At 44.7% G+C, this 25,340-nt stretch overlaps 1 protein-coding gene across 1 annotated transcript; it reads left to right on the forward strand.

The window, feature by feature from the left end:
* The first annotated feature begins 1,640 nt into the window (after window positions 1-1,640).
* LOC126088248 (ejaculatory bulb-specific protein 3-like) lies at window positions 1,641-25,340 on the forward strand. The gene is made up of 3 exons (XM_049906377.1): window positions 1,641-1,660; window positions 11,100-11,548; window positions 25,008-25,340. The coding sequence occupies exons 1-3, from the start codon at window positions 1,641-1,643 to the stop codon at window positions 25,202-25,204; spliced, it is 666 nt and encodes a 221-aa protein (XP_049762334.1). The 3' UTR covers window positions 25,205-25,340.

Below are 25,340 nucleotides of genomic sequence, written 5' to 3' on the forward strand. Positions count from 1 at the left end.
AGCCGGAGTAATGTGGCAAGAAGTCAACATGATCCGGCTGCAATATCGAAACTTCACAGAGTATTCAGTACGCCGGGAAAACTTCAAGAATTACATGTAAAAGAATTGTAAGAACAGGGGGCAACCGATGTCATACCTATGTTTCGGCCAACATTCTTGTAAGTGCAATCAATATATTTCTGTCATGAACAGAATAAAATTTAGAGAAGTTGCAGTTTCGTGATCCAACACCATAAAGCGTTCCTTCTTGATGCATCAATTTACCAACAGCCGTATGTATTGTAGAAATTTATTTTATTTTATGAACTTCTATGTGCTACCAGTTTCGGCATTACATTGATACCATCTTCAGGCTCCACACGTCATAGTCGTAGAATTGCTATACATGGACGGAGCCATATAACTGGATCCGTGAATCAAATCGTTATGCAACAGATGTTTCCAAACCGCCTCAGTCTGTGTCGCCTGGCCACCAAGAGCTGTTGCATAACGATTTGATTCACAGATCCAGTTATATGGCTCCTTCCATGTATAGCGCTTTTACGACTATGACGTGTGGGACCTGAAGATGGCATCAATGTAATGCCGAAATTGGTAGCACACAGAAGTTCATAAAATAAAATAAATTTCTACAATAAATACGGCTATTGGTAAATTATTGCATCAAGAAGTTCATTCCAGCCGTTGTCCCACGGTCCATAATGGATCAACGAAGAAGAATAAAGCGTCCCGGTTTTGGGACAGCTCAGGGTCTGGCCGTAAGTGATTCGACATTTTCGAATAAAAACAAATTTCTTGTTTCAGACGGAAACTACGATTCAAGTTTTTTGTCTTAAATTAATTTTCTTTCTACCAAATGGAGCCTGTTGCACTCACATTCCCTAAGTCATATCTTCCTCACTAGGCCGTATTCGAGCAGCGAACGAGACCCCTATGCCGCAAACAGACCGGGGGCTCTCACTGGCACGTGGCCGGTAGGAACTCGAACTGGATCACCCTGGCCTAGGCAATGAGCTGTCTCTGGCGCGACCAGTTCTGCGAACTCGAAAGTCGGTCACGTAGATCTGCTACACCAGTCACTCGGATAATATACACTTCTTCTTTCACAAATCTGCACATAAGGAAAGATAACAGGGTTCAGAGGAGGCGCTGTAGCAGCTGCCAATCAAGCTGTCAGGGAACATCTTGAGGAGAAAGCAGCACACAATCATGGATGAAATATGGAGGGGCACGGATGTGGAGAAAGGTGATGATGTTGGCTGTTGTTTCTGTTCCTGTCTTCAGTCCAAAGACTGGTTTGATGCAGCTTCTCATGCTATTCTATCCTGTCAAAGCCTCTTCATCGCCAACTACTACAAGCTACATCTTAATCTGCTTACTGTATTCATCTGTAATAACCATCGTACTGTTTGTAATGATCCCAGGTTCATGTTCTGTAATCTTCAATGCATCCATCGATACCAGTTTTCTCAAATGAAATTACAGAAACTTTTGAGTGTAATTCAGCGGGTGTCTAAATTTTTGCAGGAGAGCTCACTGTACCAATATTAGTTTCAGTTATTAGCATGCGTATGTCATATCTGAAGTTTATTTGAAGATTTTGTATGTACTCGGAAGAGATAATTATGGTAAGTCCGAAAATGTTACTCATCCACGGATTGTAAGTTCAGTTAAAACAGAATTGGTTAAAATAATAATCATGAATGATAATAGAAACCATTTTCTACAATACCGCATGAAATTCTATTTTCAATGTACTGAAAGATTATTATAGCAGTTTACATTTTAATATAAATATATGAGGGTGAGTCAAATGAAAATCTTAAATATTTTTTAAAATATTATTTATTGTGCAGTAGTGGTACACAGCTGTATCACTTTTCAACATAATCTCCCCCACGCTGAATGCAAGTCCTCCAGCGCTTACAAAGCGCATAAATTCCTTTAGAAAAAAATTCTTTTGGTAGTCCTTGCAACGACTCATGCACCGAGTGGTGTACCTCTTCATCAGAACGAAACTTCTTTCCTCCCATTGCGTCTTTGAATGGTCCAAACATAAGGAAATGACTTGGGACAAGATCTGGTGAGCATGGTGGATGAGGAAGACACTCAAAATGGAAGTGAACCCAGGTTTCGTCTCCAGTAACGATTCTTGCAAGGAAACCATCAAATTCTTGTTCAAAGCGTCGAAGAAGTTCTTCACAAGCATCAACACATCGTTCTTTCATTTCAGGAGTCAGCTGCCGTGGCACTCATCTTGCAGACACTTTGTGAAACTGGAGCACATCATGCACAATGTAGTGTGATGACCCATGACTAATATGTAAACATGCTGCAATGTCATTCAGTGTCCCTCGGCGGTTTTTCTTCACTATGGCTTCAACTACTGCAATGCTCTGTGGAGTCACAACTCGTTGTGCCTGACCTGGACGAGGAGCATCTTCCACTGAAGTCACACCATTTGCGAACTTCCTACTCCATTTGTAGACTTGAATCACCGTTGTACATTCGTCGATGAATTTGAATAGGTTTCACACCTTCAATACGCAAAAACCGAATAACAGAACGCTGTTCCTCCCTGGTGCAAGTAGCAAGTGGGGCGGCCATCTTTATACTGATGCTGCGACGATATGTGTGCATCTGCACTATGCTGAAACCTACAGGCCATTTTGCACGCTGTTTGTAGCACGCTTACCAACTTACAGGAGAACGGCGCGAAATTTCGATTTGTTATTACAAATTTAAGGTTTTCATTTGACTCACCCTCGTAAGTTCTTTGAAAGTTATCCTTGGTACGTTATTGTCTTCAGCAATTTCCAGCATTCAGGAAGGCATTACGTCAGCATCTGTATGGTTTACCAAATTATGCAATAAATTGCAGAGAACTGTCCTTGTTGCAGTATTAATTTTCTTAAGTACTTGATGACTAGTGTCGAGGGTAAGCTAAATGTCAAACACCCTAAAAAATAGAAACCAAATAGTAAGTAACTTGTACATTACAAAACATTGACACATTAAAAAGATAACTAATGAGAATAGGTACATACGACTAAGCGATGCATTGCATCCTTCACGACGGCCAGATGACTATTTATTCCAGTTAAAAACATATTGCAAATTAGTGCATGGCTGAACTTCATTCACGTAACTGAGGCAGTAAGGTGTTAGGAAGACTAGGACAGGGAGCACGTACGGGAACTACATCGTCTAGCAGCAGTATTAACTGACATACACCGGAGCGCCAAAGAAACTGGTATAAGCATGCGTATTCAAATGCAGAGAACACTATGTGATCAAACGTGTCCGGACACCTGGCTGAAAACGACTTACAGGTTCGTGGTGCACTCCATCGGTAATGCTGCAATTCAGTATAATGTTGGCCCACCCTTAGCCTTGATGACAGCTTCCACTCTCGCAGGCATACATTCAGTCAGCAGCTGGGAGGTTTCGTGGGGAATGGCAGCCCTTTCTTCAAGGAGTGGTGCATTGAGGGGAGGTATCGATGTCGGTCGGTGAGGCCTGGCACTAAGTCGGCGTTCCAATACCTCTCAAAAGTGTTCTGTAGGATTCAGGATAGGACTCTGTGCAGGTCAGTCCATTACAGAGATGCTATTGTCGTATAACTACTCTGCACAGGCCGTGCATTACGAACAAGTGCTCCATCGTGTTAGAATCGCCATCCCCGAATTGCTTTTCAACAGTGAGGGGCAAGAAGGTGCTTAAAATATCATTGTCGGCATTTGATGTGATAATGCCACGCAAAACAACAAGGGGTGTAAGCTCCCTCCATGAAAAACGCCACCACACCATAACACCATCGCCTTCGAATTTTACTGTTGGCACTACACACGCTGGCAGATGACGTTTGCCGGGCATTCACCATTCCCACACCCTGTCATCGGATTGCCAAATTGTGTACCGTGATTCGTCACTCCACATAACGTTTTTCCACCGTTCAATCGTTTGTTCACCGTTCGTCGTTTGGCTTTTACCGGCGTGATGTGTGGCTTATGAGCAGCCGCTCGACCATGAAATTCGAGTTTTCTCACCTCCGGCCTAACTGTCTCACTATTTGCAGTTTGAGTTCCTGTGTGATGGTCTGTAGAGATGTATGACTATTACGCATTACGACTCTCTTCAACTGTCGGCAGCCGAGGTCGGCCTGTACGCTTCTCTGCTGTACGTGTTCCTTCACGTTTCCACATCACTATCACATCGGAAACAGTGGCCCTTGGGATGTTTAGGAGTATGGAAAGCCCGCGTACAGATCTATGACACAAGTGACACCCAATCACCCGACCAGTTCGAAGTCCGGAGCGCCCCATTGTACTCTCTCACTACGTCTAATGACTACTGAGGTCGCTGATATTGAGTACGTGGCAGTAGGTGGCAACACAGTGCTCCTAATATGAAAAACGAATGTTTTTGGGGGTGTCCAGATACTTTTTATCACATAGTGTATATAAACAGGCAGAATTCGGAGCTGCGGTTGGCAACGTCTATATAAGACAAGTGTCTGGGCAGTTGTTAGATCGGCTACTGCTGCTACAATGGCAAGCTGTCAAGATTCAAGTCATTTTGAATGTCGCGCTATGGTCGACACACGAGAGATGAGACATAGCATCTCCGAAGTAGCGATGAAGTGCGGATTTTCCCGAACAACCATTTCACGAGTGTACCGTGAATGTCAGGAATCCGATAAAACATCAAATCTCGGACATCACTGCAGCCGGAAAAAGATCCTGCAAGAACGGAAACAATGACGACTGAAGAGAATCGTTCAACGTGACAGAAGTGCAACCCTTCCACAAATTGCTGTAGATTTCAGTGCAGGGTCATCAACAAGTGTCAGAATGCGAACCACTCAACGAAACATCATGGATATGTGCCGAAGGCCCACTCATGCACCCTTGATGACTGCACGGCACAAAGCCTCATCCCTCGCCTGGGGCCGTCAGCATGGATATTAGCCTGTTGATGACTGGAAACATGGTGCCTGGGCAGACGAGGTCTGTTTCAAATTACATCGAGGAAAGGGACTTGTATGGGTATGGAGGCAACCTCATGAATCCATGGATCCTGCATGTCAGCAGGGGACTGTTCAAGCTGGTGAAGCCTCTGTAACGGTGTGGGGCGTGTGCAGTTCGAGTTATATGGGACCCCTGGTACGTCTGGATACGACTCATACGTGACATGTACGTAAGCGTCCTGTCTGATCAGCTGCCTCCATTCATGTCCATTGCGCATTCCGACGGACTTAGTCATTTCCAGCAGAACAATGCGACACCCCATACTTCCAAAATTGCTACAGAGTGGCTCCAGGAACACTCTTCTGAGTTTAAACACTTCCGCTGACCACATAACTCATTATAGAGCATATCCGGGATGCCTTACAACGTGCTGTTCAGAAGAGATCTCCACCCTCTCGTACTCTTACGGATTTATGGACCGCCCTGCAGTATTCATGGTGTCAATTCCCTCCAACAGGACTTCAGACATTAGTGGATTCCATGTCACGACGTGTTGCGGCACTTCCGCATGCTTGCGGAGATCCTATACGATATTAGGATGCTGTATCAGTTTCTTTGGCTCTTCTGTGTATTTTCTGTGTTTCTCTCTTTTTAAGTTTTTATAAGTGAGTATCCGCAGATGCAGTAACAATCGTTTTAAAATGCATATCTCAAATACACAAAAATCTTTACAAGAAGACATTTAAATTACAGTCAGTAACGCAGGAAAATCGTGTCTATGTATCATCATGCCACCACCATACACGGCAAGCCAGTGAAACAAATTTTGAACGACTCGACAACGCTAGTAATACGAAAACAACATTTCAATAGACCAACAAGTAGGTGCTTAGAAAAAATTTTTACAGACAACTTACTACGATATGGCAAGATAAGGTACTCCAACAGTACTGAAATGCACATTCAGGTGGAAAAAAAAACCGATGGGCCGCTAGGAACATGAATTCGCAGCAATAAAGCAAAGCAAAGCTGAAGCAACCGGACAAATGATGAATCACTCTACACAGAGTCGCCTATCGAGAAAAACACAGTGGCAACGATCCTCCAGCAGCGCATACTACCAAGAATCACGAATATGGAACGTAACAGATTTCGGATGAGTGACACAAAAACACTTGTTTTTTGCAAATTAATAATTTGTATGTTCATATTTTGGTATCTCTTTCATTAATTCTTTTAGCCATTATTGTATCAAAACATATACATTGCACAAATTAAAAATGTTACATTAACTATGCTAAATCATAAGAGAACAATGAAACTTCTTAAAAAATTATTGTTACTGCTACGAAATATCTGCGTATGGAGAAGGAAAGGGGCAAATGACACTAGAGGCAGTCTCGGTCACGCACCGTAAGACATTTTGCCCGGTATGCTTGTATAAGGTTGGTGCATAATTTCGTAGCGTATTTGTTTTGGATGTTGGTATTCCGGTTCCTAAGGGTTTACTTACCGATTGTCATTGCTTATTGGTAGTTCACTGACCCTATTTGCCTGTACATATTGTAATTTTGTCATTTAGAGATACTAAGAGAAGCTGTGGACGCTAGAATATAGTGCCAAGTGGAGAAATCAAAACATTTCGGTCAAATGGTTCTATTTGAGTTTAATAGACCGGTGGCAACAGCGGAGGCAGCCAGAAATATTTGCGCCGTGCACGGGGATAATTGCACTGGACAGAGCCCGACAAGAAAATACTTTTCTCCTTTTAAGGACAATCGTTTTGACATTAGTGATTCTTCACGTTGAGGAGTTTCGGGCTACGATGAAGCCGTTTAGACGCATTATTCCACAATGATCCACTTTACTGTACTCGAGAAGTGGTAAATCGCATGAACTGTGATTATTCCACCACTGTGTGGCATTTACATACAGTAAAGCAGCTTCAAAAACAGGTACCGCGTTAACGTCACATCCTTTCTTTAAATGAAACTTCTCTAAATTAACTTGAAATAATTAGGAATGACGGCAACGTTAAGGAAAACTGGAACCCTTTTTGATGAAATACAGTTTCTTTGATTCTACTGTTAATTTTTTACGTAAAATCACTTCATGATTTCAGTAGAAACTTTAAAATACACTCCTGGAAATTGAAATAAGAACACCGTGAATTCATGGTCCCAGGAAGGGGAAACTTTATTGACACATTCCTGGGGTCAGATACATCACATGATCACACTGACAGAACCACAGGAACATAGACACAGGCAACAGAGCATGCACAATGTCGGCACTAGTACAGTGTATATCCACCTTTCGCAGCAATGCAGGCTGCTATTCTCCCATGGAGACGATCGTAGAGATGCTGGATGTAGTCCTGTGGAACGGATTGCCATGCCATTTCCACCTGGCGCCTCAGTTGGACCAGCGTTCGTGCTGGACGTGCAGACCGCGTGAGACGACGCTTCATCCAGTCCCAAACATGCTCAATGGGGGACTGATCCGGAGATCTTGCTGGCCAGGGTAGTTGACTTACACCGTCAAGAGCACGTTGGGTGGCACGGGATACATGCGGACGTGCATTGTCCTGTTGGAACAGCAAGTTCCCTTGCCGGTCTAGGAATGGTAGAACGATGGGTTCGATGACGGTTTGGATGTACCGTGCACTATTCAGTGTCCCCTCGACGATCACCAGTGGTGTACGGCCAGTGTAGGAGATCGCTCCCCACACTATGATGCCGGGTGTTGGCCCTGTGTGCCTCGGTCGTATGCAGTCCTGATTGTAGCGCTCACCTGCACGGCGCCAAACACGCATACGACCATCATTGGCACCAAGGCAGAAGCGACTCTCATCGCTGAAGACGACACGTCTCCATTCGTCCCTCCATTCACGCCTGTCGCGACACCACTGGAGGCGGGCTGCACGATGTTGGGGCGTGAGCGGAAGACGGCCTAACGGTGTGCGGGACCGTAGCCCAGCTTCATGGAGACGGTTGCGAATGATCCTCGCCGATACCCCAGGAGCAACAGTGTCCCTAATTTGCTGGGAAGTGGCGGTGCGGTCCCCTACGGCATTGCGTAGGATCCTACAGTCTTGGCGTGCATCCGTGCGTCGCTGCGGTCCGGTCCCAGGTCGACGGGCACGTGCACCTTCCGCCGACCACTGGCGACAACATCGATGTACTGTGGAGACCTCACGCCCCACCTGTTGAGCAATTCGGCGGTACGTCCACCCGGCCTCCCGCATGCCCACTATACGCCCTCGCTCAAAGTCCGTCAACTGCACATACGGTTCACGTCCACGCTGTCGCGGCATGCTACCAGTGTTAAAGACTGCGATGGAGCTCCGTATGCCACGGCAAACTGGCTGACACTGACGGCGGCGGTGCACAAATGCTGCGCAGCTAGCGCCATTCGACGGCCAACACCGCGGTTCCTGGTGTGTCCGCTGTGCCGTGCGTGTGATTATTGCTTGTACAGCCCTCTCGCAGTGTCCGGAGCAAGTATGGTGAGTCTGACACACCGGTGTCAATGTGTTCTTTTTTCCATTTCTAGGAGTGTAGATACACAGTTATCTTGGAACGGAGTTTTTTGGGTAATACATAAACTGAATGTGAAATTTTCCTTTGGAAAAGAATACGTAATTCATAACTGGACTTCGTAATGTAAAAATGATTGCAGGTTTTATCGGAATTTAAAGACAAAAGACAGCTGAGTATCAAATGGCTGTTTAAAGTTACGCGGACCAAAAGAAAAACTTCCATAATTAATTATTCCACAATTACTAATTTTGTAAGTAAAGTAGTGGTATTTTAAAAGAAATAAAAATGAATTTAACAATATATTTTCAAAGTAATTGACACACACACACTTACATTTGGCCATCACAGTTACTAATCAATGGTTATGACGGGGAAACCAAAAAAAGATATTGTCTGTGAACGTAATACACTTATATGCTTAATACACATTTAATTATCCCAGAATCTGAATAAACATTATTCTCTAGACAGGGATTAAGGCTGAAAACCCAAATAAATTAACATCGATCAAAGCTGGCGCAATTCGGAATCGAAGGACCTAACAAAGCGAGCGAGCAAAATAAGCAAAAAATGAAATCAGAAAATGAGATCGAGGACCGTTGTACAATGTTTTATATAATCACTTATGTTGGTGGTCTTCGTCCACTTAGAGATTACATTTATGGTTACAGCTCTGGTACTCTGATACAGTTTATATATCCCTAAAGTTCTACACTTCTCGTTCGTGGATTTTACCATTCCTATGCTGTATCTATACTAGTAACGAGGAACAGTGTCTTTATGCTACCATATGGAAAAGGAGGGAATGGCGCACCCAAAACAAAGCAGCAACTCCCCGTACAAAGGCCTTCGCTCTTCCACAAAGGATGTTATGCATTTGGTATTACAGTGATGGTCTGGTGTAACACCAATTGCTTACCCGAGATTGAAACCGTCAGTACCGACATTTATTGTCAACAACTGAGACATCTTGCAGACGCAGTTTAAGACCAACGACCAGGAAGAGTGCGTGAAGTGACGCTACTCCACGATAAGGCTCTCCCGCATTCTGCTAGACTGAAATAAAACTCTATACAGGAGTGGGATTGGTAAAGCATTCCGTACACACTTTGTTCACGAGATCTTGCGCCTTCAGATTTTCATGTTTTCTGCTCTCTGTCGAATGGCCTTCAAGAAACTTCCTTTCCGGATGGAACTACGCTCAGAACATGACTCGACGAGTTCTTCGCCTCAAAAACACGTGATTTCTACAGTTGTTTGGTCGAAAAGTTAGCCCTGCGTTGTCAGAATGTTGTAAATAGTAAAGGAGACTATATTATGACCAGGGGCGGGCAGGAATCCTGCACGTGTGCGGTGCACTTGCACGCGTGCAGTTAACAGGTGTTCTGAGTGCACACAGGGGCAAGCTGTGCACCCGCTTATCTCCCATCCCCACCATACCTTCTGTCCGCTCCTCCCTCTGTAATGCGTTTTGTTTCCTAACTTGCTTTATTGAGTGAATGAATAAGGTTAGTAGGATTGCTTGAAAGAAATCATGGTTTTAAAGAGTACCTATTACCTACGATACTTTTTATTTGATTATCACAGGTGGAGTTTACAGTACGTTTAATATCTAGAACAGAATTCCTACATACAGACAAACGCAAACAGATACGTAAATTTTCATCACTGATGTTTGCTCTTAACCGAGACTTATTAATTCAGCAAATGGTTTTCCAGCTCTCGCTCTATTAAGCGCTGTTTTGTAGCTTGCACATACCGCTGGGCTATTATTGTCGTCGTCCTGAAAAATTGAAAACAGTGCTCCATAAAATGTTAAATCAGTTAGATGAGAGACATGACGAAAGAAAGTCGCAGATCTCTCATGACAACAGCAGCTACGACAAATTCAAATGGTTTTGAGCACTATGGGACTTAACTGCTGTGGTCATCAGTCCCCTAGAACTTAGAACTACTTAAACCTAAGGACATCACACACATCCATGCCATAGGCAGGATTCGAACCTGTGATCGTAGCGGTCGCGCGGTTCTAGACTGTAGTGCCTAGAACTGCTCGGCCACTCCGGCCGGCCAACTACGACAGAGTCATCTGGTATCGTCAGATCGCTCTTCTTAAGTTCAGTCAATTTCCCCATCCGCTCAGAATCCGACAGTAAATTGTACTCGTCCTTGTGAAATTTATTATAATGGCCTTCAATACTAAACTTCCGTTGACCGGCGAGAATACCGCCACATATTAAACATTTCGAATTTTCACGTTTTTGCACAAAGAAAAAATGATTCTCCCATTATTTATTAAAAGATAGCAAATATCCACTTCTCCGTTTCCTTCTTTCACTCTGCATTTTCCGGTTCTTGAAATACAACGTTCACTACGTAGTGGTCGCTTCGCATTCACGTCCGCAGCCTAGGCTGGCACTACACTGCCACAACCTGCCGGTTGTCGCCACTGCCCCGGTCGACGACTGCACGCGAGTAGCACACGTGCAGCGCCGTGCGCTCATGAGCTGCGTACAACGTTTGCCCGTCCCTGCAATAAACGGTAATGTCGTTCGTTGGCATGTTGGCACCTCCTGGCTCTCTACAGCTGTGGCAGGGTTTCCGGACAACTCATTGCGAGCCCGGCGGCGGAGCGGCAGTCTTCGCAAATCGGCCTCTGCACGCCCCACGCCTCCCGCCTCCCGCCTCCCGCCGCTAGTAGAGGTTGCCGGCCCCTGGCGCGCTCTCGTTTCTCGGAACGGCGACCGCCGCCGGCGGCGGTGGGGGTCAAGGCGGCGGCTATAAGAGCGTTGCCCGCCGAGTCGCCTGCAGACCGGCGAGACAGCCCGCAGACGCTCGACAACATGGCCCGCTCACTGGTAGTCCTCTTCTGCGCCCTCGCGGCGCTGGCCGCGTCGGAGAACCCGCTGCTCTCCCAGCTGGAGAACATCGACGTCGACGCCGTGCTCGCCGATCCGGAGAGGGTCGACGCGGCCGTCAAGTGCTTCCTCAGCGACACCGACGACAGCTGCAACACCCGCGCCAAGGTCATCAAGAGTAAGTAGCTTTCCAGCAGGCGGTCGTTGAGGTCTTCTGTCCGAAGGCTGCTTTGATGCATCTCTCCACGCTAATCTACCCCTAGCAATCCTCTTCGTCTCTGTGTAACTAAAGCATCCATTCGAACATTCTTACAGAGTCAAGCATCGATCACCCTCCACAATTGTTAACTTCGCATTTCCCTTCAGTACCACAACGATTATTTCTCGATGTCTCAACATTTCTCCTATCAAACGATCTCTTTCAATAGTCATACAATAAATATGTTTCCACACCCATTCGGTTCAGTACCTTCTCATTAGTTAACCGATCTGACAGTTTAACCTTCAGCATTCTTCTGTGGCACCATATTTCAAAATCTTACAGCCCAACAATTTCTCATCCACATTTCACCCAGGTGCAAGGTAATGCTCCAAACAAATACCTTCAAAAAATATTCCTAATATTTAAATTTATCTCAAACACGAGCAGCATGGTCATTTTGCTGTGAATAATCACTTTGGGCTGCATTAAGATTTTGTTTTATTATTCTGCGACTAGCTCAACCGAGTTCGTTATTTGGAAGAACTTTCCAACTTTTTCATGGTAAATACCACATGTCTACAATTTTAAAATGTAATCTGTCATCGCATATCAATAAATAATAGTATAACACCTTTAAAAGATATGGACAGGTGATATTCACCCAGTAAAAATTTGATAGTTCTGCCAAAACATAACCTCTCGGGTGAAATAATTCACAAAATAATCGAACAAAAACTTTAGGCAGCTTTATATGCGATGTTAATAAATTCCCTCTTTTTACAAATGCTTTCGTCGGTATTTCCAGACTGTATTGTATATGGTCTCTGCTTCGGCCGTCATCAGCTGTTTTGCAGCACATATAACAAAACTCGTCTGCTACTTTTAGTTCCTCATTACCTAATCAAAATCTGAAAACCGCCTGTTATAATTCTACTACTTTACGTTACAGTTGCTGCACATTTGTTGATGTTCCTATTGCAGTCTCTTTCTCAAGGCATTAAACATTAAGTTCAGCTGCTCATTCATGTCCTTTGTCGTCCCTGACAGAATTATAATATCATCGGCTAATTTCAAAGTTTAAATTTCGTCTCCCTCAGTTTTAATCCCCCTTCAAAATTTTGTGCCCAGTATTTCCATTTCTCCTGATAGTAGATATTAGCAATTATACTAGAAACTCTCTCCTTTTCTGTTTTCCTCATAACTGCATCGAACCTGATCTATCGTGTATATGGTAATTACTCAGCTGGTAACTGATTGATGAAGACATCTGGTAGAACTGCCTCATTCCCCCGGAATCCTATTGCTTAGTTTCGGACGATCACATTTTTCGAATGTTATTCGCGATTAGCTGAAGAGAAAGAAATGTATTTTTATGACTTCATTGCTAGCTGGAATACTCTCTTTGAGATTCTGAAGACAGCAGGGGTAAAATACAGGGCGAAAGGCTATTTACAGAAACCAGAAGCCAGTTAAAGCAGTCGAGGGGCGTAAAAGGTAAGCAGTGTTTGAGAAGGAGTGAGATAGGATTGTAGGCAGTCACCGATTTTATTCAATCTGTAAGCTGAGCAAGCAGTAAAGGAAAGCAAAGAAAAATTAGAAGTACGACTTAAAGTTCAGGGAGAAGAAAGAAAAACTTCGTCGTTTTCCAATGAGACTGTAATTGAGAGACAGCAAAGCACTTGTAAGAGCAATTTAATGAAACGGGCAGTGTCCTGAAAGGAGGATGTAGAAACAAAATAAGCGAAGCGAGGGTAAAGGAATACAGTCAAATTAAATCAGTTGATGCTGAGAGAATTAGATTAGAAAACGATACACTTACAGTAGTTTATGAGTTTTGTTATTTGGGCAGCAAAATAACTGAAGACGGACGAAGTAGAGATGATATAAAATGTAGACTGCCAATGACAAGAAAAGCTTTTCTGAAGAAGAGAAATTTGTTAACATCGAATATAAATTTAAGTGTTAGGAAGTCTTTCCTGAAAGTATTTGTAAGGAGTGTAGGCATGTATGGAAGTGAAACATCGACAGTAAACAGTTTAGACAAGAAGAAAATAGGAGATTTTGATATTTGATGCTACAGAAGAAAGCTGAAGAGTAGATGGGTAGGTCACGTAACTAGTGAGGAGATACCGAATAGAACTGGGGAGAAAAGAAACTTATGGCATAAACTGACCAGAAGATAGGATCGGTTGATATACGCATCCTAAGACATCAAGGGAGTGCCGATTTACTACTGGAAGGACGTGTGTGTGTGTGTGTGTGTGTGTGTGTGTGTGTGTGTGTGTGTGGAGGGGGGGGGGACTGTGGAGGGAGACCAAACGATGAAAGATGAACACAATAAGCAGATTCAGAACGATGTATGTTGCATTAGTCATTCGGAGATGAAAAGGCTTGCACAGGACAGAGTAGCATGGAGAGGTATATCAAACAAGTCTTCCGATTCAAGGCCACAAAAACGTCACATTACTAGTTGTGTACCACTCTAAAAATATACACTATCTGACAAAAAATGTAAAGCGTCAAGAAAGGTATCTGACGTCATGCCAGTGTTTACAAAATCGAACCAAATGAACAAAGAACATAACAGTACGAACCCACTTATCAGTGTGACATTCCAATACTTTTGGCCTGGACGATGCGCTGATTCGGTCTCATAAAACCGTCGTATCTTTCGATGTAGCAAGGCGGACGGTAACTTTTGTAACTGCTGCTGGATATCCTGGATACTGACACTGTGACTAGACGTTCGAGCTGGTGTCACACACGTTCTGTTGGGGGCAGATCTCGGGATTTTGTTGTGCGCGGGAGTACTTCAGATTCGAACAGACGGATCATAGAAGCACATTTTATATGTGGATGAGCATGATGCTGTTGAGAAATGGCACCATGGGACTGTCACTGAGGGGTAACACATGGAGACGCAAGAGGTCCGTGACAAAGCGTTGTGTCGTCAGATGCATATGGACTTTGTAGTATATAGGCTCTACTATAATAGTTAATCTTCGGAGAAGCCTCTCTAAAATTCATCGATATTTTGTTTCCATTCATCCTGAAGTTTGAAGAATCGTTGTCAGGTCTTTGTATGAATCGATGTAGCTCGCAACGATGGTCTGTTTTATGGGGACCTCGGAATACCACGATATGGCTGCCCAAATCCTCGGCGAATCCTGACACGTTTCACTCTTGGGATTTAAAGTTGGCCACAAGTTGGAAACTGTGTCAAACAAAACTCATCCGACCCAGATTTGTGGAAAGAAAGATAATATGTCTAGTATCCATAAATACATGAAGACTCGATTCTTTGAAATGAAAAATGAAGCAGGACAGCTAGACGTGTTTTTATTTACACAAGTGGCTCCCTGCTTAATCGACAAAACTTTGACGTACTTAGTGTCAGGTGTCTTCATTATATCGCCGCTGTTGACTGTGGCAAGTATGTGTAAAGTGAAGAGTCGTGTTTATATTTTTAATGGTTATACAAGGACATAGTTATGGGAGTACCAAGCATATAACAAAGTATAATTGTTCGGACGTGTGCCTTGCCATAAAGTCAATCAGTTTAGAATATTTTCAAAAAGTCTTCTCAGACAGAAAGAATACGAACGTTATCCGGGAAATAAAACGTTTCATCACACACACTACATTTAGCAACAGCAACGATGGGAAGATGGACGCTATTAACCGTATACATTCATACACATCTACAGTATTCGACAGGAAACTAGTTACAGCTGTTGTTTCCCTACTTTAGTTTTACTCTCTACACCTAATACGGTGTAGGAAACCAGTTGTAATTCAAAACAACTTCCAATCTTCACAGAACGGATAAATGCAGGTACTGTATGACTTCTAAAGGTATCTTATGCCATTAATCCAGAAAAATAGCAGCAACTTCAAGTAACACTGATAGTGGTCTATAGCAATCACACACTTGCCCTTCAATGTAGTCCACAAAGGCTCAATAAAATTGCAATCTGTTGACTGTACGGCCTGGGACGATGCGACACTTCATCAAAAATGGTTCAAATGGCTCTGAGCACTATGGGACTTAAGTGCTTTGGTCATCAGTCCCCTAGAACTTAGAACTACTTAAACCTAACTAATATAAGGACATCACACACATCCATGCCCGAGGCAGGATTCGAACCTGCGACATTAGCGGTCGCGCGGTTCCAGACAGTAGCGCCTAGAACCGCTCGGCCACTTCGGCCGGCGATGTTTTATCCTTTTGCTCAAAAAATCAGTCCTGAACGATGTGGCCTTGTCGTCTTGGAACACAGTGTCACCATTGAGGAACAAACGTTGCACCGTGCGATGGGCCTGATCTGCCAATGTAGTTACATAATCCTAGGCAATAATGCGACCTGATATAGTAGTTGTTGGCACCGTGGAATACCATGAAATGGCTCTCCAGTTCATAACTGAATCCCGTCTTTTGACTCTTGGTCTGTAAACTCGACCTGCAACACTAAAGAGTGGATTTGAAATTCTAGTTCTTCCTGCAATTCCCTGCTTTCGGAGCTGCCTTCGTGTTGTTTGGTGCTGGCAGGGTTCATGAGTGCGACACTCGCTTTCGCAGTAACTTTTGAATCTGTCGTCCTCTTGTTTTTCTTAAAAAACCTCTTCAGGGACCGTCTGTCACGCGCCGTCAGCACACACTTTCGTACTCGTGACTTAGCGGCTGATGTTATACGCTTTCCTCTCAAGCGGTACAAATCTTCGATAGGGTGCCACTTGAAACATTAAACACTTCGGCTCACTTGGTTACGAAAGTGTCCACCACACGAGCAACAGCTCAATCCCGCGTCCGGCCATCCTGATTTAGGTTTTCCGTGATTTCCCTAAATAACTCCAGGCAAATGCCGGGATGGTTCCTCTGAAAGGGCACGGCCGACTTCCTTCCCCATCCTTCCCTAATTCGATGAGACCGATGACCACGCTGTCTGGTCTCCTTCCCCAAACAACCAACCAACGAGCAACAGCAATTTGTCCAAGTTAGATTTTAGTCACTCCGACGTAAAGCAATCATAACTACACAGGGCACTGTTCTGAACTCAACTGTTACTTGCAACTTATTGAGGACAATGGACAAGAGCCGCTCGCGGTCAAATGCAACACAGAAATCTGCAGGATCGGCTAGCAACTGCATTTAGGTTCAACCACGCATTTCTAGAGGTGTTTGCCAATTATTGGACAATTCCTTACTCAATCGCCGCATATGAGCATTCGTAATACTTGCGGCATAAGGAGTTCACCAAAACGTATTTTTCGAATACAGTGTCTTGCACAACTGTGCGTGATTCTTCTGAACACTGATGGTGACTTCCAAATTGTGAAGCCTCGGCTAAATGATGGGTTCTACCTTGTCATACGGTGGCTGTGTGATGCGGTGGACCTTTGGATACCCAGATCATTACCGCATTCATTATCTCTCGGTGAAGGATTCAACTACTGGATGTTACATTTTCTTGCAGCAAGGGCTGAATCACATTTCATTCTACGCAATCCACTGTACTTGTAAAAACCACTTTCAGAGTCGTAACTTGTGATATCACATGTCTAGTACCGTACTACAAAAACGAGGCTCAAAAGCTTTCTATATACACATGGTGATTGAAGAAACAAAGGAGCAATAATTTCCTTATGAGCTGTTTCTGCTAGAAAAGTGACTTGGCCTCTGCTTGGCTTAGTCACGAGTTACATAGATCATATTTACGATGAAAATTATGCTGTGAATGGAAATAGCACACATTTGACCTACGCTATTAGATAAATGCTTTCCCTAGATTTTTCCACGTGTTACTATTTTCAGCGCAACGCCTCAGAGTTGCTACTGAATGCTTTCAAAAGCCAACTTCTGTTTCATTTCCAATGCATTTAAGATTACATATTCCAAACCCATCAGTTCTTTGAACAATTTATTTGGTTTCTTATCTCTTCTAATTAAGCTCATCAAGCACGTGTACACTGTCTGATAAGCGCGTAGCACTGGCAATCTTTTAAGTCAAGATATGTTAAGGAATGTGTCATCTGGAAGAACTTATATTAATCGGAGTCTAGAAACAGTACTACTGCGTATGAAACACCGTGTTTCCTTAGACAGATTATCATTCAAAATTTCGGTCTACCTTTACGGACGACTAGACAGATCCCTTGGTGACAGTCCCTCTAGGACACCCACTCATACTGCCCACTACTTCCTTTTTGATACGGAGAGATCTTTAGAAACGAAAGAAGTGTCCAATGTACCTCAGGAAAAAAGCACTCAGGCCTTGCTTCTTGCGATATATGACCAGCACCTGGTTCGCGGACTTGCATTTGGTTCTCAACGTAGCTCAAAGTAATACCACGAATGTAAACAGATTAACAGACACGACATCGCTTGATTACATGATCCATGAGCTCATTACGAATAGATAGATATAGCAGTAACTGTCCGAATAGTTTTAAAAGGAAATGTCACATAAACATGCAGTAGGTTTATGGAATAATATAAGTAAATAGAATTCACCCATAATGGAGGTAGCACAAAAAAATTGTCTTCGAGTACCAGTGCTCGCTGTAGGATCAATACTAAATAATATCCAAATAAGAGCTACGTGCTTTGACAGCGGTGTGCCTAATCAACGTGTAAAATTAATACAAATTTTTTTTCAACTCCGACATGAATGGCATTATGTATTATGCAGAGCCTAACTCTTAAATATTTGAGCTCCTCGCGCCCAAATCACGAGTAAAATAAAATAAACCCGTGTGTTTCCACATAGTACCGACAATCTTTCATCCAGTGGTTCATCCGTGATGGAACATAGAGGGGAACGGAGAAGGGGAATGATTGTATTACATAAAACACACACACACACACACACACACACACACACACACACACACACGAACCAGAATACTGGAATAGGTAATTACATTTCGAACATTTTTAACTTCGAACCCCTCTGGTCCACTTCCAGATCTGTAGCATTGCTTCAAAGAAACCAGGTTCTACAAAAGCTTGCCCTGACCTCTACGGTAGGGAATGAAAGATGAAAACCATTGTCACGTTTGACGATTACAAGTGGGAAAGTTGTTTAACACCATGGAAAAGTCACTTTTTGGTTCTTGTGTATTCCTGTCGTTTCGGAAGCAGAATCACATACTCGTCAGAGGACAGCGCAGTTCATATTTCCATGTTGTATAGTATTTGTGAATATCTCTATTGCTTTCAGTTCCAGACAAATTGTGAGCAACAAATGGGATCCTGAACAACGACGTGCATCAAGACATATTATTTCGTAAGGTTATCAATTAACTTTAATATGCCACGTAACCTATTGACTTTACCTGTTCTAACTTTTCTTTCCTACTGCAAAAGTGGGTAGCCTGTTAACTTCAAGATACTATATAGTTCTCTCATTAATACGGCCCCTTTACTGCTTACTGGTCTCCAGCATATTTATAGAACATTGAGAGATCTCATTTTACTAAGTTTTGACAAAACAGTATGAAGCATAAAAAAATTACACAGTGTCGTCTGAGAAAGTGGCAATGGCCTTGCCACAGTGGATACACCGGTTCCCGTGAGATCACCGAAGTTAAGCGCTGTCGGGAGTGGCTGGCAGGCCTCCATGCGCTGTTGCCATTTTTCGGGGTGCACCTAGCCTCGTGACGCCAACTGAGGAGCTACTCTACCAAATAGTAGCGGCTCCGGCCAAACAAAACCATCATAACGACCAGGAGAGCGATGTGCTCACCACACGCCCCTCCAATCCGCATCTTCGACTGAGGATGACACGGCTGTCGGATGGTCCAGATAGGCCACTTGTGGCCTGAAGACTGTGTGATTTTTCATCCGAGAAAGTAACTAATTTCTGCACCCTAATTCAAATAGGAAAACGCGCTAGTTCCATAGCAAGGAATCTGCTTAATGGTTAGGTTACACCTCTGTTTCCTTTGTTCTAGTAACACTAGTTCCAATTTATTGGCTCATATGGTTCAAATGGCTCTGAGCACTATGGGACTTAACATCTGAGGTCATCAGTCCCCCAGAACTTAGAACTACTTAAACCTAACTTAAGGACATCACACACATCCATGCCCGAGGCAGGATTCGAACCTGCGACCGTAGCGGTCGCGCGGTTCCAGACTGAAGGGCCTAGAACCGCTCGGTCACTACGGCCTGCTGTAATTAATTATTTACACATCACTTACGTTATGCATGTGTTATACATGACAATTATATTCATGCGGGACACAATAGTTTCATTCATCATACACTTTAAAGTCAAATGAGTACAGAATATGGATTGAGAGTAAATAGAAGAAATACGAAAGTAATGAAAAGTAGCAGAAACCGGGACAGAGAGAAACTTAACATCAGGTCTGATGGTCGAGAAGTAGATGAATTTAAGGAATTCTGCTACCTGGGCAGGAAAATAACCAATGACGGACGGAACGAAGAGGACATCAAAAGCAGACTAGCACTGGCAGAAAGGGCATTCCTGACCAAGAGAAGTCTACTGGTATCAAACATAGGCGTTAATTTGAGGAAGAACTTTCTGAGAATGTACGTTTGGAACACAGAGTTGTATGGTAGTGAAACATGGACTGTGCGAAAACCGAAAGCGAAGGGAATCGAAACATCAGGAATGTGGTGCTACATATGAATGTTGAAAATTAGGTGGACCGATGAGGTAAGGAATAAGGAGGTGCTGCGCAGAATCGAAGAGGAAAGGAATATGTGGAAATCACTGATAAGAAGAAAGGGCAGGATTATGGGACATCTGTTAACACGTGAGGGAATGACTTCCATGATACTACCGAGAGCTGTAGAGAGCAAAAACTGTAGAGAAAGAGACTGGAATACATCCAGCAAATAATTGAAGACGTAGGTTGCAAGTGCTACTCTGTGGTGTAGAGGTTGGCACAGAAGACGAATTCGTGGCGGGCTGCATCAAACCAGTCAGAAGACTGACGACTAAATAAAAACAGCCTTTTTTTTTGCAAGTGAGATTACTGTATCCCTTTTCCTTTTGGAATTATTTCCACATCATTTACGCAATGCATATGCTAGTATGCTATACACTGCAGCCGAGCGAGGTGGCGCAGTGGTTAGCACACTGGACTCGCATTCGGGAGGACGACGGTTCAATCCCGTCTCCGGCCATCCTGTTTTAGGTTTTCCGTGATTTCCCTAAATCGCTTCAGGCAAATGGCGGGATGGTTCCTTTGAAAGGGCATGGCCGATTTCCTTCCCCATCCTTCCCTCACCCAAGCTCGCGCTCCGTCTCTAATGACCTCGTTGTCGACGGGACGTTAAACACTAATCTCCTCCTCCTATACACTGCAGCTACATTCATGCTGAACACAACAGTTTTATTCACCAAACGTTTAAATTTTGTTTTTATTTTGAAAGTTTTCAAATTCGCGTAGACAATGAGTTCACTTACGAAGTAGAATTTATTCAGTAAAAGAATGACTGAGAACGAATTTTAAAGGGCAGAAATCATGCAACAATTTGAAGTGAATGTAGGAATATTTCAGTGAAATATAGATCAGCATAGTTTAGACAATCCTCGCATCATGGCCATATACAGGGTGTTCATAAGGTCCGGGAACGCTTTCAATTGTCCGCAGCTCGTGGTCGTGCGGTAGCGTTCTCGCTTCCCGCGCCCGGGTTCAAGGGTTCGATTCCCGGCGGGGTCAGGGGTATTTTCTGCCTCGTGATGACTGGGTGTTGTGTGATGTCCTTAGGTTAGTTAGGTTTAAGTAGTTCTAAGTTTTAGGGGACTGATGACCATAGATGTTAAGTCCCATAATGCTCAGAGCCAACACTTTCAATTATTTATTGCACAAGAGCTGAACATTCTACAGGTGTCATACATATCTCATTTCAAAGAGAAACTCTGAGGTTTTTTTTGTTTTACAAACATTCGATGTGCGAACTATGAGTGACGCGGCGGAAATCAATATGGTAGTCGAATACCCGTCCCAGCATGGCATTGCCGACTGTGGCAGTCGCTGCCCGTATTCTCTCCCGAAGCCCTGCTGCAATCACGTGATAGAGGCGGTACATACACAATATCTTTAATGTGTCCCCACAGAAAAAAGTCACACGGAGTGAGATCTGGTGATTGGGGAGGCCATTTCATGAAACAGCTCGCTCCGCACCTGAACTCGCCATGTTTTTGACTAGCGCAGACTATCGGCAAATTACCAAATTACGCTGTGGTGGAATACATGAAAAAAACTTTCAGGGTTTCTCTTCAAAATGACTTATTTACAATATCTGGACGATGTTTGGTTCTTGCTCACTTTATGTACTTTATGTACACCCTGTATATCGACTGCGCATTTTCTCCTGATTTGCAGAAGCACTCAGTGATAACCTGCTTATTCGTTTAACGTGGGTATCAGCCAGTGGCAGATTTCTCCTGTCAATGTTCATCTTTAAGTTCATTTGAAATTATCCTGTAAATAATATTTCCTCGTCTACTACGAACCATACGTTTGTTATACACTAATGGAGATCCTAGCACGAATGTGGATCAATCCAGCATAAACGTATGTTGGTGGGCGTGTTTCTGTATCTATTCCAATTTTGCGTCACTCCTGTAAGAGAGGCGCTAGTAGCGACACTACGGGGATGGTTTGCTTTAAATACTTGTTATAATGGTTGTCAGCGTTAGTTATCTTTGAGACTGGACGTGGTGATGATGTTAGTCTAGAATTCCTTTAAGGCGACAAAGACGCCATTGTCAACAACCCACTGAGTCGCGTGATAAGGCTGCGAGAAGCTACACTCCTAGAAATGGAAAAAAGAACACATTGACACCGGTGTGTCAGACCCACCATACTTGCTCCGGACACTGCGAGAGGGCTGTACAAGCAATGATCACACGCACGGCACAGCGGACACACCAGGAACCGCGGTGTTGGCCGTCGAATGGCGCTAGCTGCGCAGCATTTGTGCACCGCCGCCGTCAGTGTCAGCCACTTTGCCGTGGCATACGGAGCTCCATCGCAGTCTTTAACACTGGTAGCATGCCGCGACAGCGTGGACGTGAACCGTATGTGCAGTTGACGGACTTTGAGCGAGGGCGTATAGTGGGCATGCGGGAGGCCGGGTGGACGTACCGCCGAATTGCTCAACACGTGGGGCGTGAGGTCTCCACAGTACATCGATGTTGTCGCCAGTGGTCGGCGGAAGGTGCACGTGCCCGTCGACCTGGGACCGGACCGCAGCGACGCACGGATGCACGCCAAGACCGTAGGATCCTACGCAGTGCCGTAGGGGACCGCACCGCCACTTCCCAGCAAATTAGGGACATGGTTGCTCCTGGGGTATCGGCGAGGACCATTCGCAACCGTCTCCATGAAGCTGGGCTACGGTCCCGCACACCGTTAGGCCGTCTTCCGCTCACGCCCCAACATCGTGCAGCCCGCCTCCAGTGGCGTCGCGACAGGCGTGAATGGAGGGACGAATGGAGACGTGTCGTCTTCAGCGATGAGAGTCGCTTCTGCCTTGGTGCCAATGATGGTCGTATGCGTGTTTGGCGCCGTGCAGGTGAGCGCCACAATCAGGGCTGCATACGATCGAGGCACACAGGGCCAACACCCGGCATCATGGTGTGGGGAGCGATCTCCTACACTGGCCGTACACCACTGGTGATCATCGAGGGGACACTGAATAGTGCACGGTACATCCAAACCGTCATCGAACCCATCGTTCTACCATTCCTAGACCGGCAAGGAAACTTGCTGTTCCAACAGGACAATGCACGTCCGCATGTATCCCGTGCCACCCAACGTGCTCTAGAAGGTGTAAGTCAACTACCCTGGCCAGCAAGATCTCCGGATCTGTCCCCCATTGAGCATGTTTGGGACTGGATGAAGCGTCGTCTCACGCGGTCTGCACGTGCAGCACGAACGCTGGTCCAACTGAGGCGCCAGGTGGAAATGGTATGGCAAGCCGTTCCACAGGACTACGTCCAGCATCTCTACGATCGTCTCCATGGGAGAATAGCAGCCTGCATTGCTGCGAAAGGTGGATATACACTGTACTAGTGCCGACATTGTGCATGCTCTGTTGCCTGTGTCTATGTGCCTGTGGTTCTGTCAGTGTGATCATGTGATGTATCTGACCCCAGGAATGTGTCAATAAAGTTTCCCCTTCCTGGGACAATGAATTCACGGTGTTCTTATTTCAATTTCCAGGAGTGTAGATGCTCCTTCTGCGATACTGCAGAAAGACTTGGCAGGAATGTGGCCACTATACATGACTGGTGGCAGCGGTTGTCACGGAAACGAACAGTCGCAAGAAGACCAGGGACGGCCACATGGCACTACCGAGAGGGAACACCACTGTGTTCGACGTATGGCACTGGTGCGTCGTACTGCATCTGCAGCAGCAATTCGAGCAGCAGTTGGCACCACAGAGGAACGACGAACTGTTACAAATGTGTTACTTCAAGGACAGCTCCGAGCCAGAAGCCATATGGCATGCATTCCACTGCCAGCAAACCACTGGCATTTTGCGAGTTCAGTGGAGTCAGGCGAGAGCTCATTGGAAGGCTCGGTGGGAGGTCTGTTGTGTTTGCTGGTGAAAACTGGTACTGCCTCGCTGTCAGTGAAGACAATGTGTTGGTTAAAACGAGGCCAGTTGAGAGCCTGCAGCCAACCTATCTGGGTGATGAACTCACTGGATCTGCACCTGGTGCTCGATTTAGTATGACAGTAGGAATCTCGTGTTATGCCACACACCCTCACGGCAAGCTTGTATGTCAGTGTGGTGATTTGGACTGCTGAGCTGTCACTCACGAACAGTATTCCTGGTGGTGTTTCGCAACACGATAACTCTATGAATGTATATACCATCACCACTTGAAATATCTAATGAGGGCAAATAATCATCACTTCAACCACTTTCTACATCCAAATCACTGTTATTGAGCACACCTGACACAAAGTGAACATGCTGGGTCGCCATTTTGACAATTGACTTAGTTCACTTTGCTGAATGAAGTGTTTGTCAATTGTTCAGGCACAGGTAGTGGCAACATAGTATATTGTGGGCTGCAATGCCTGGAACATTACGTCACTCTGGAATGTGAAAGATAGAGATCGATTATATCAAATACGTTAAAAAAAGAATTTCGCCAAATTTATAGTTAGTTCACTCTGGCGTAAGGCCATTCCATTACGTTTTGATATTGCGATTTTTTTCCGTCAGTGTAGTTCATATCTCAAGATACGAATTGTCTGTGCTTTTTATGTATCCTGTCACTAAGTCCGCTTTGTTTCTCAACGACCCTCCTCTTCATGTTTCCCACAATATAAAAATCAAGTACCACAACCAATGCAGAATTCTTTGGCTCATTAACAGTTTCACAGCAAAGTTGGTCAGAAGAGCCGCTTACGACGTCGAGCTTTCTGTATGTTACAGGCCTGATTGCTGAGATGCTGAAGACGAACTGCGCCGAGTGCTCGGACAATCAGAAGGCGGCCGTGGCCAAGTTCATGGCGCACATCGCCAAGAACAAGCCGGAGGAGATGAAGCAGCTGCTGGCCAAGTACGACCCCAAGGGCGAGGCGCTCGCCAAGTACGGTGACAGCTGGAGGGAGAAGGGCATCATCGCCTGAGCGCGAGGGCGCAAAGGCAAGGGCGGGGGCGCCCACTCCTAGCGACAGGCGGGCACACGTCGAAGACTGTTTGAAATCCCTGTACTTGTGGAAGACTGCTCTGAAAGGGAAATAAAACCGTTTGTTTCGAACTTTA

The sequence above is a fragment of the Schistocerca cancellata genome, chromosome 6 (genome assembly GCF_023864275.1).
Source record: "Schistocerca cancellata isolate TAMUIC-IGC-003103 chromosome 6, iqSchCanc2.1, whole genome shotgun sequence".
NCBI lineage: Eukaryota > Metazoa > Arthropoda > Insecta > Orthoptera > Acrididae > Schistocerca > Schistocerca cancellata.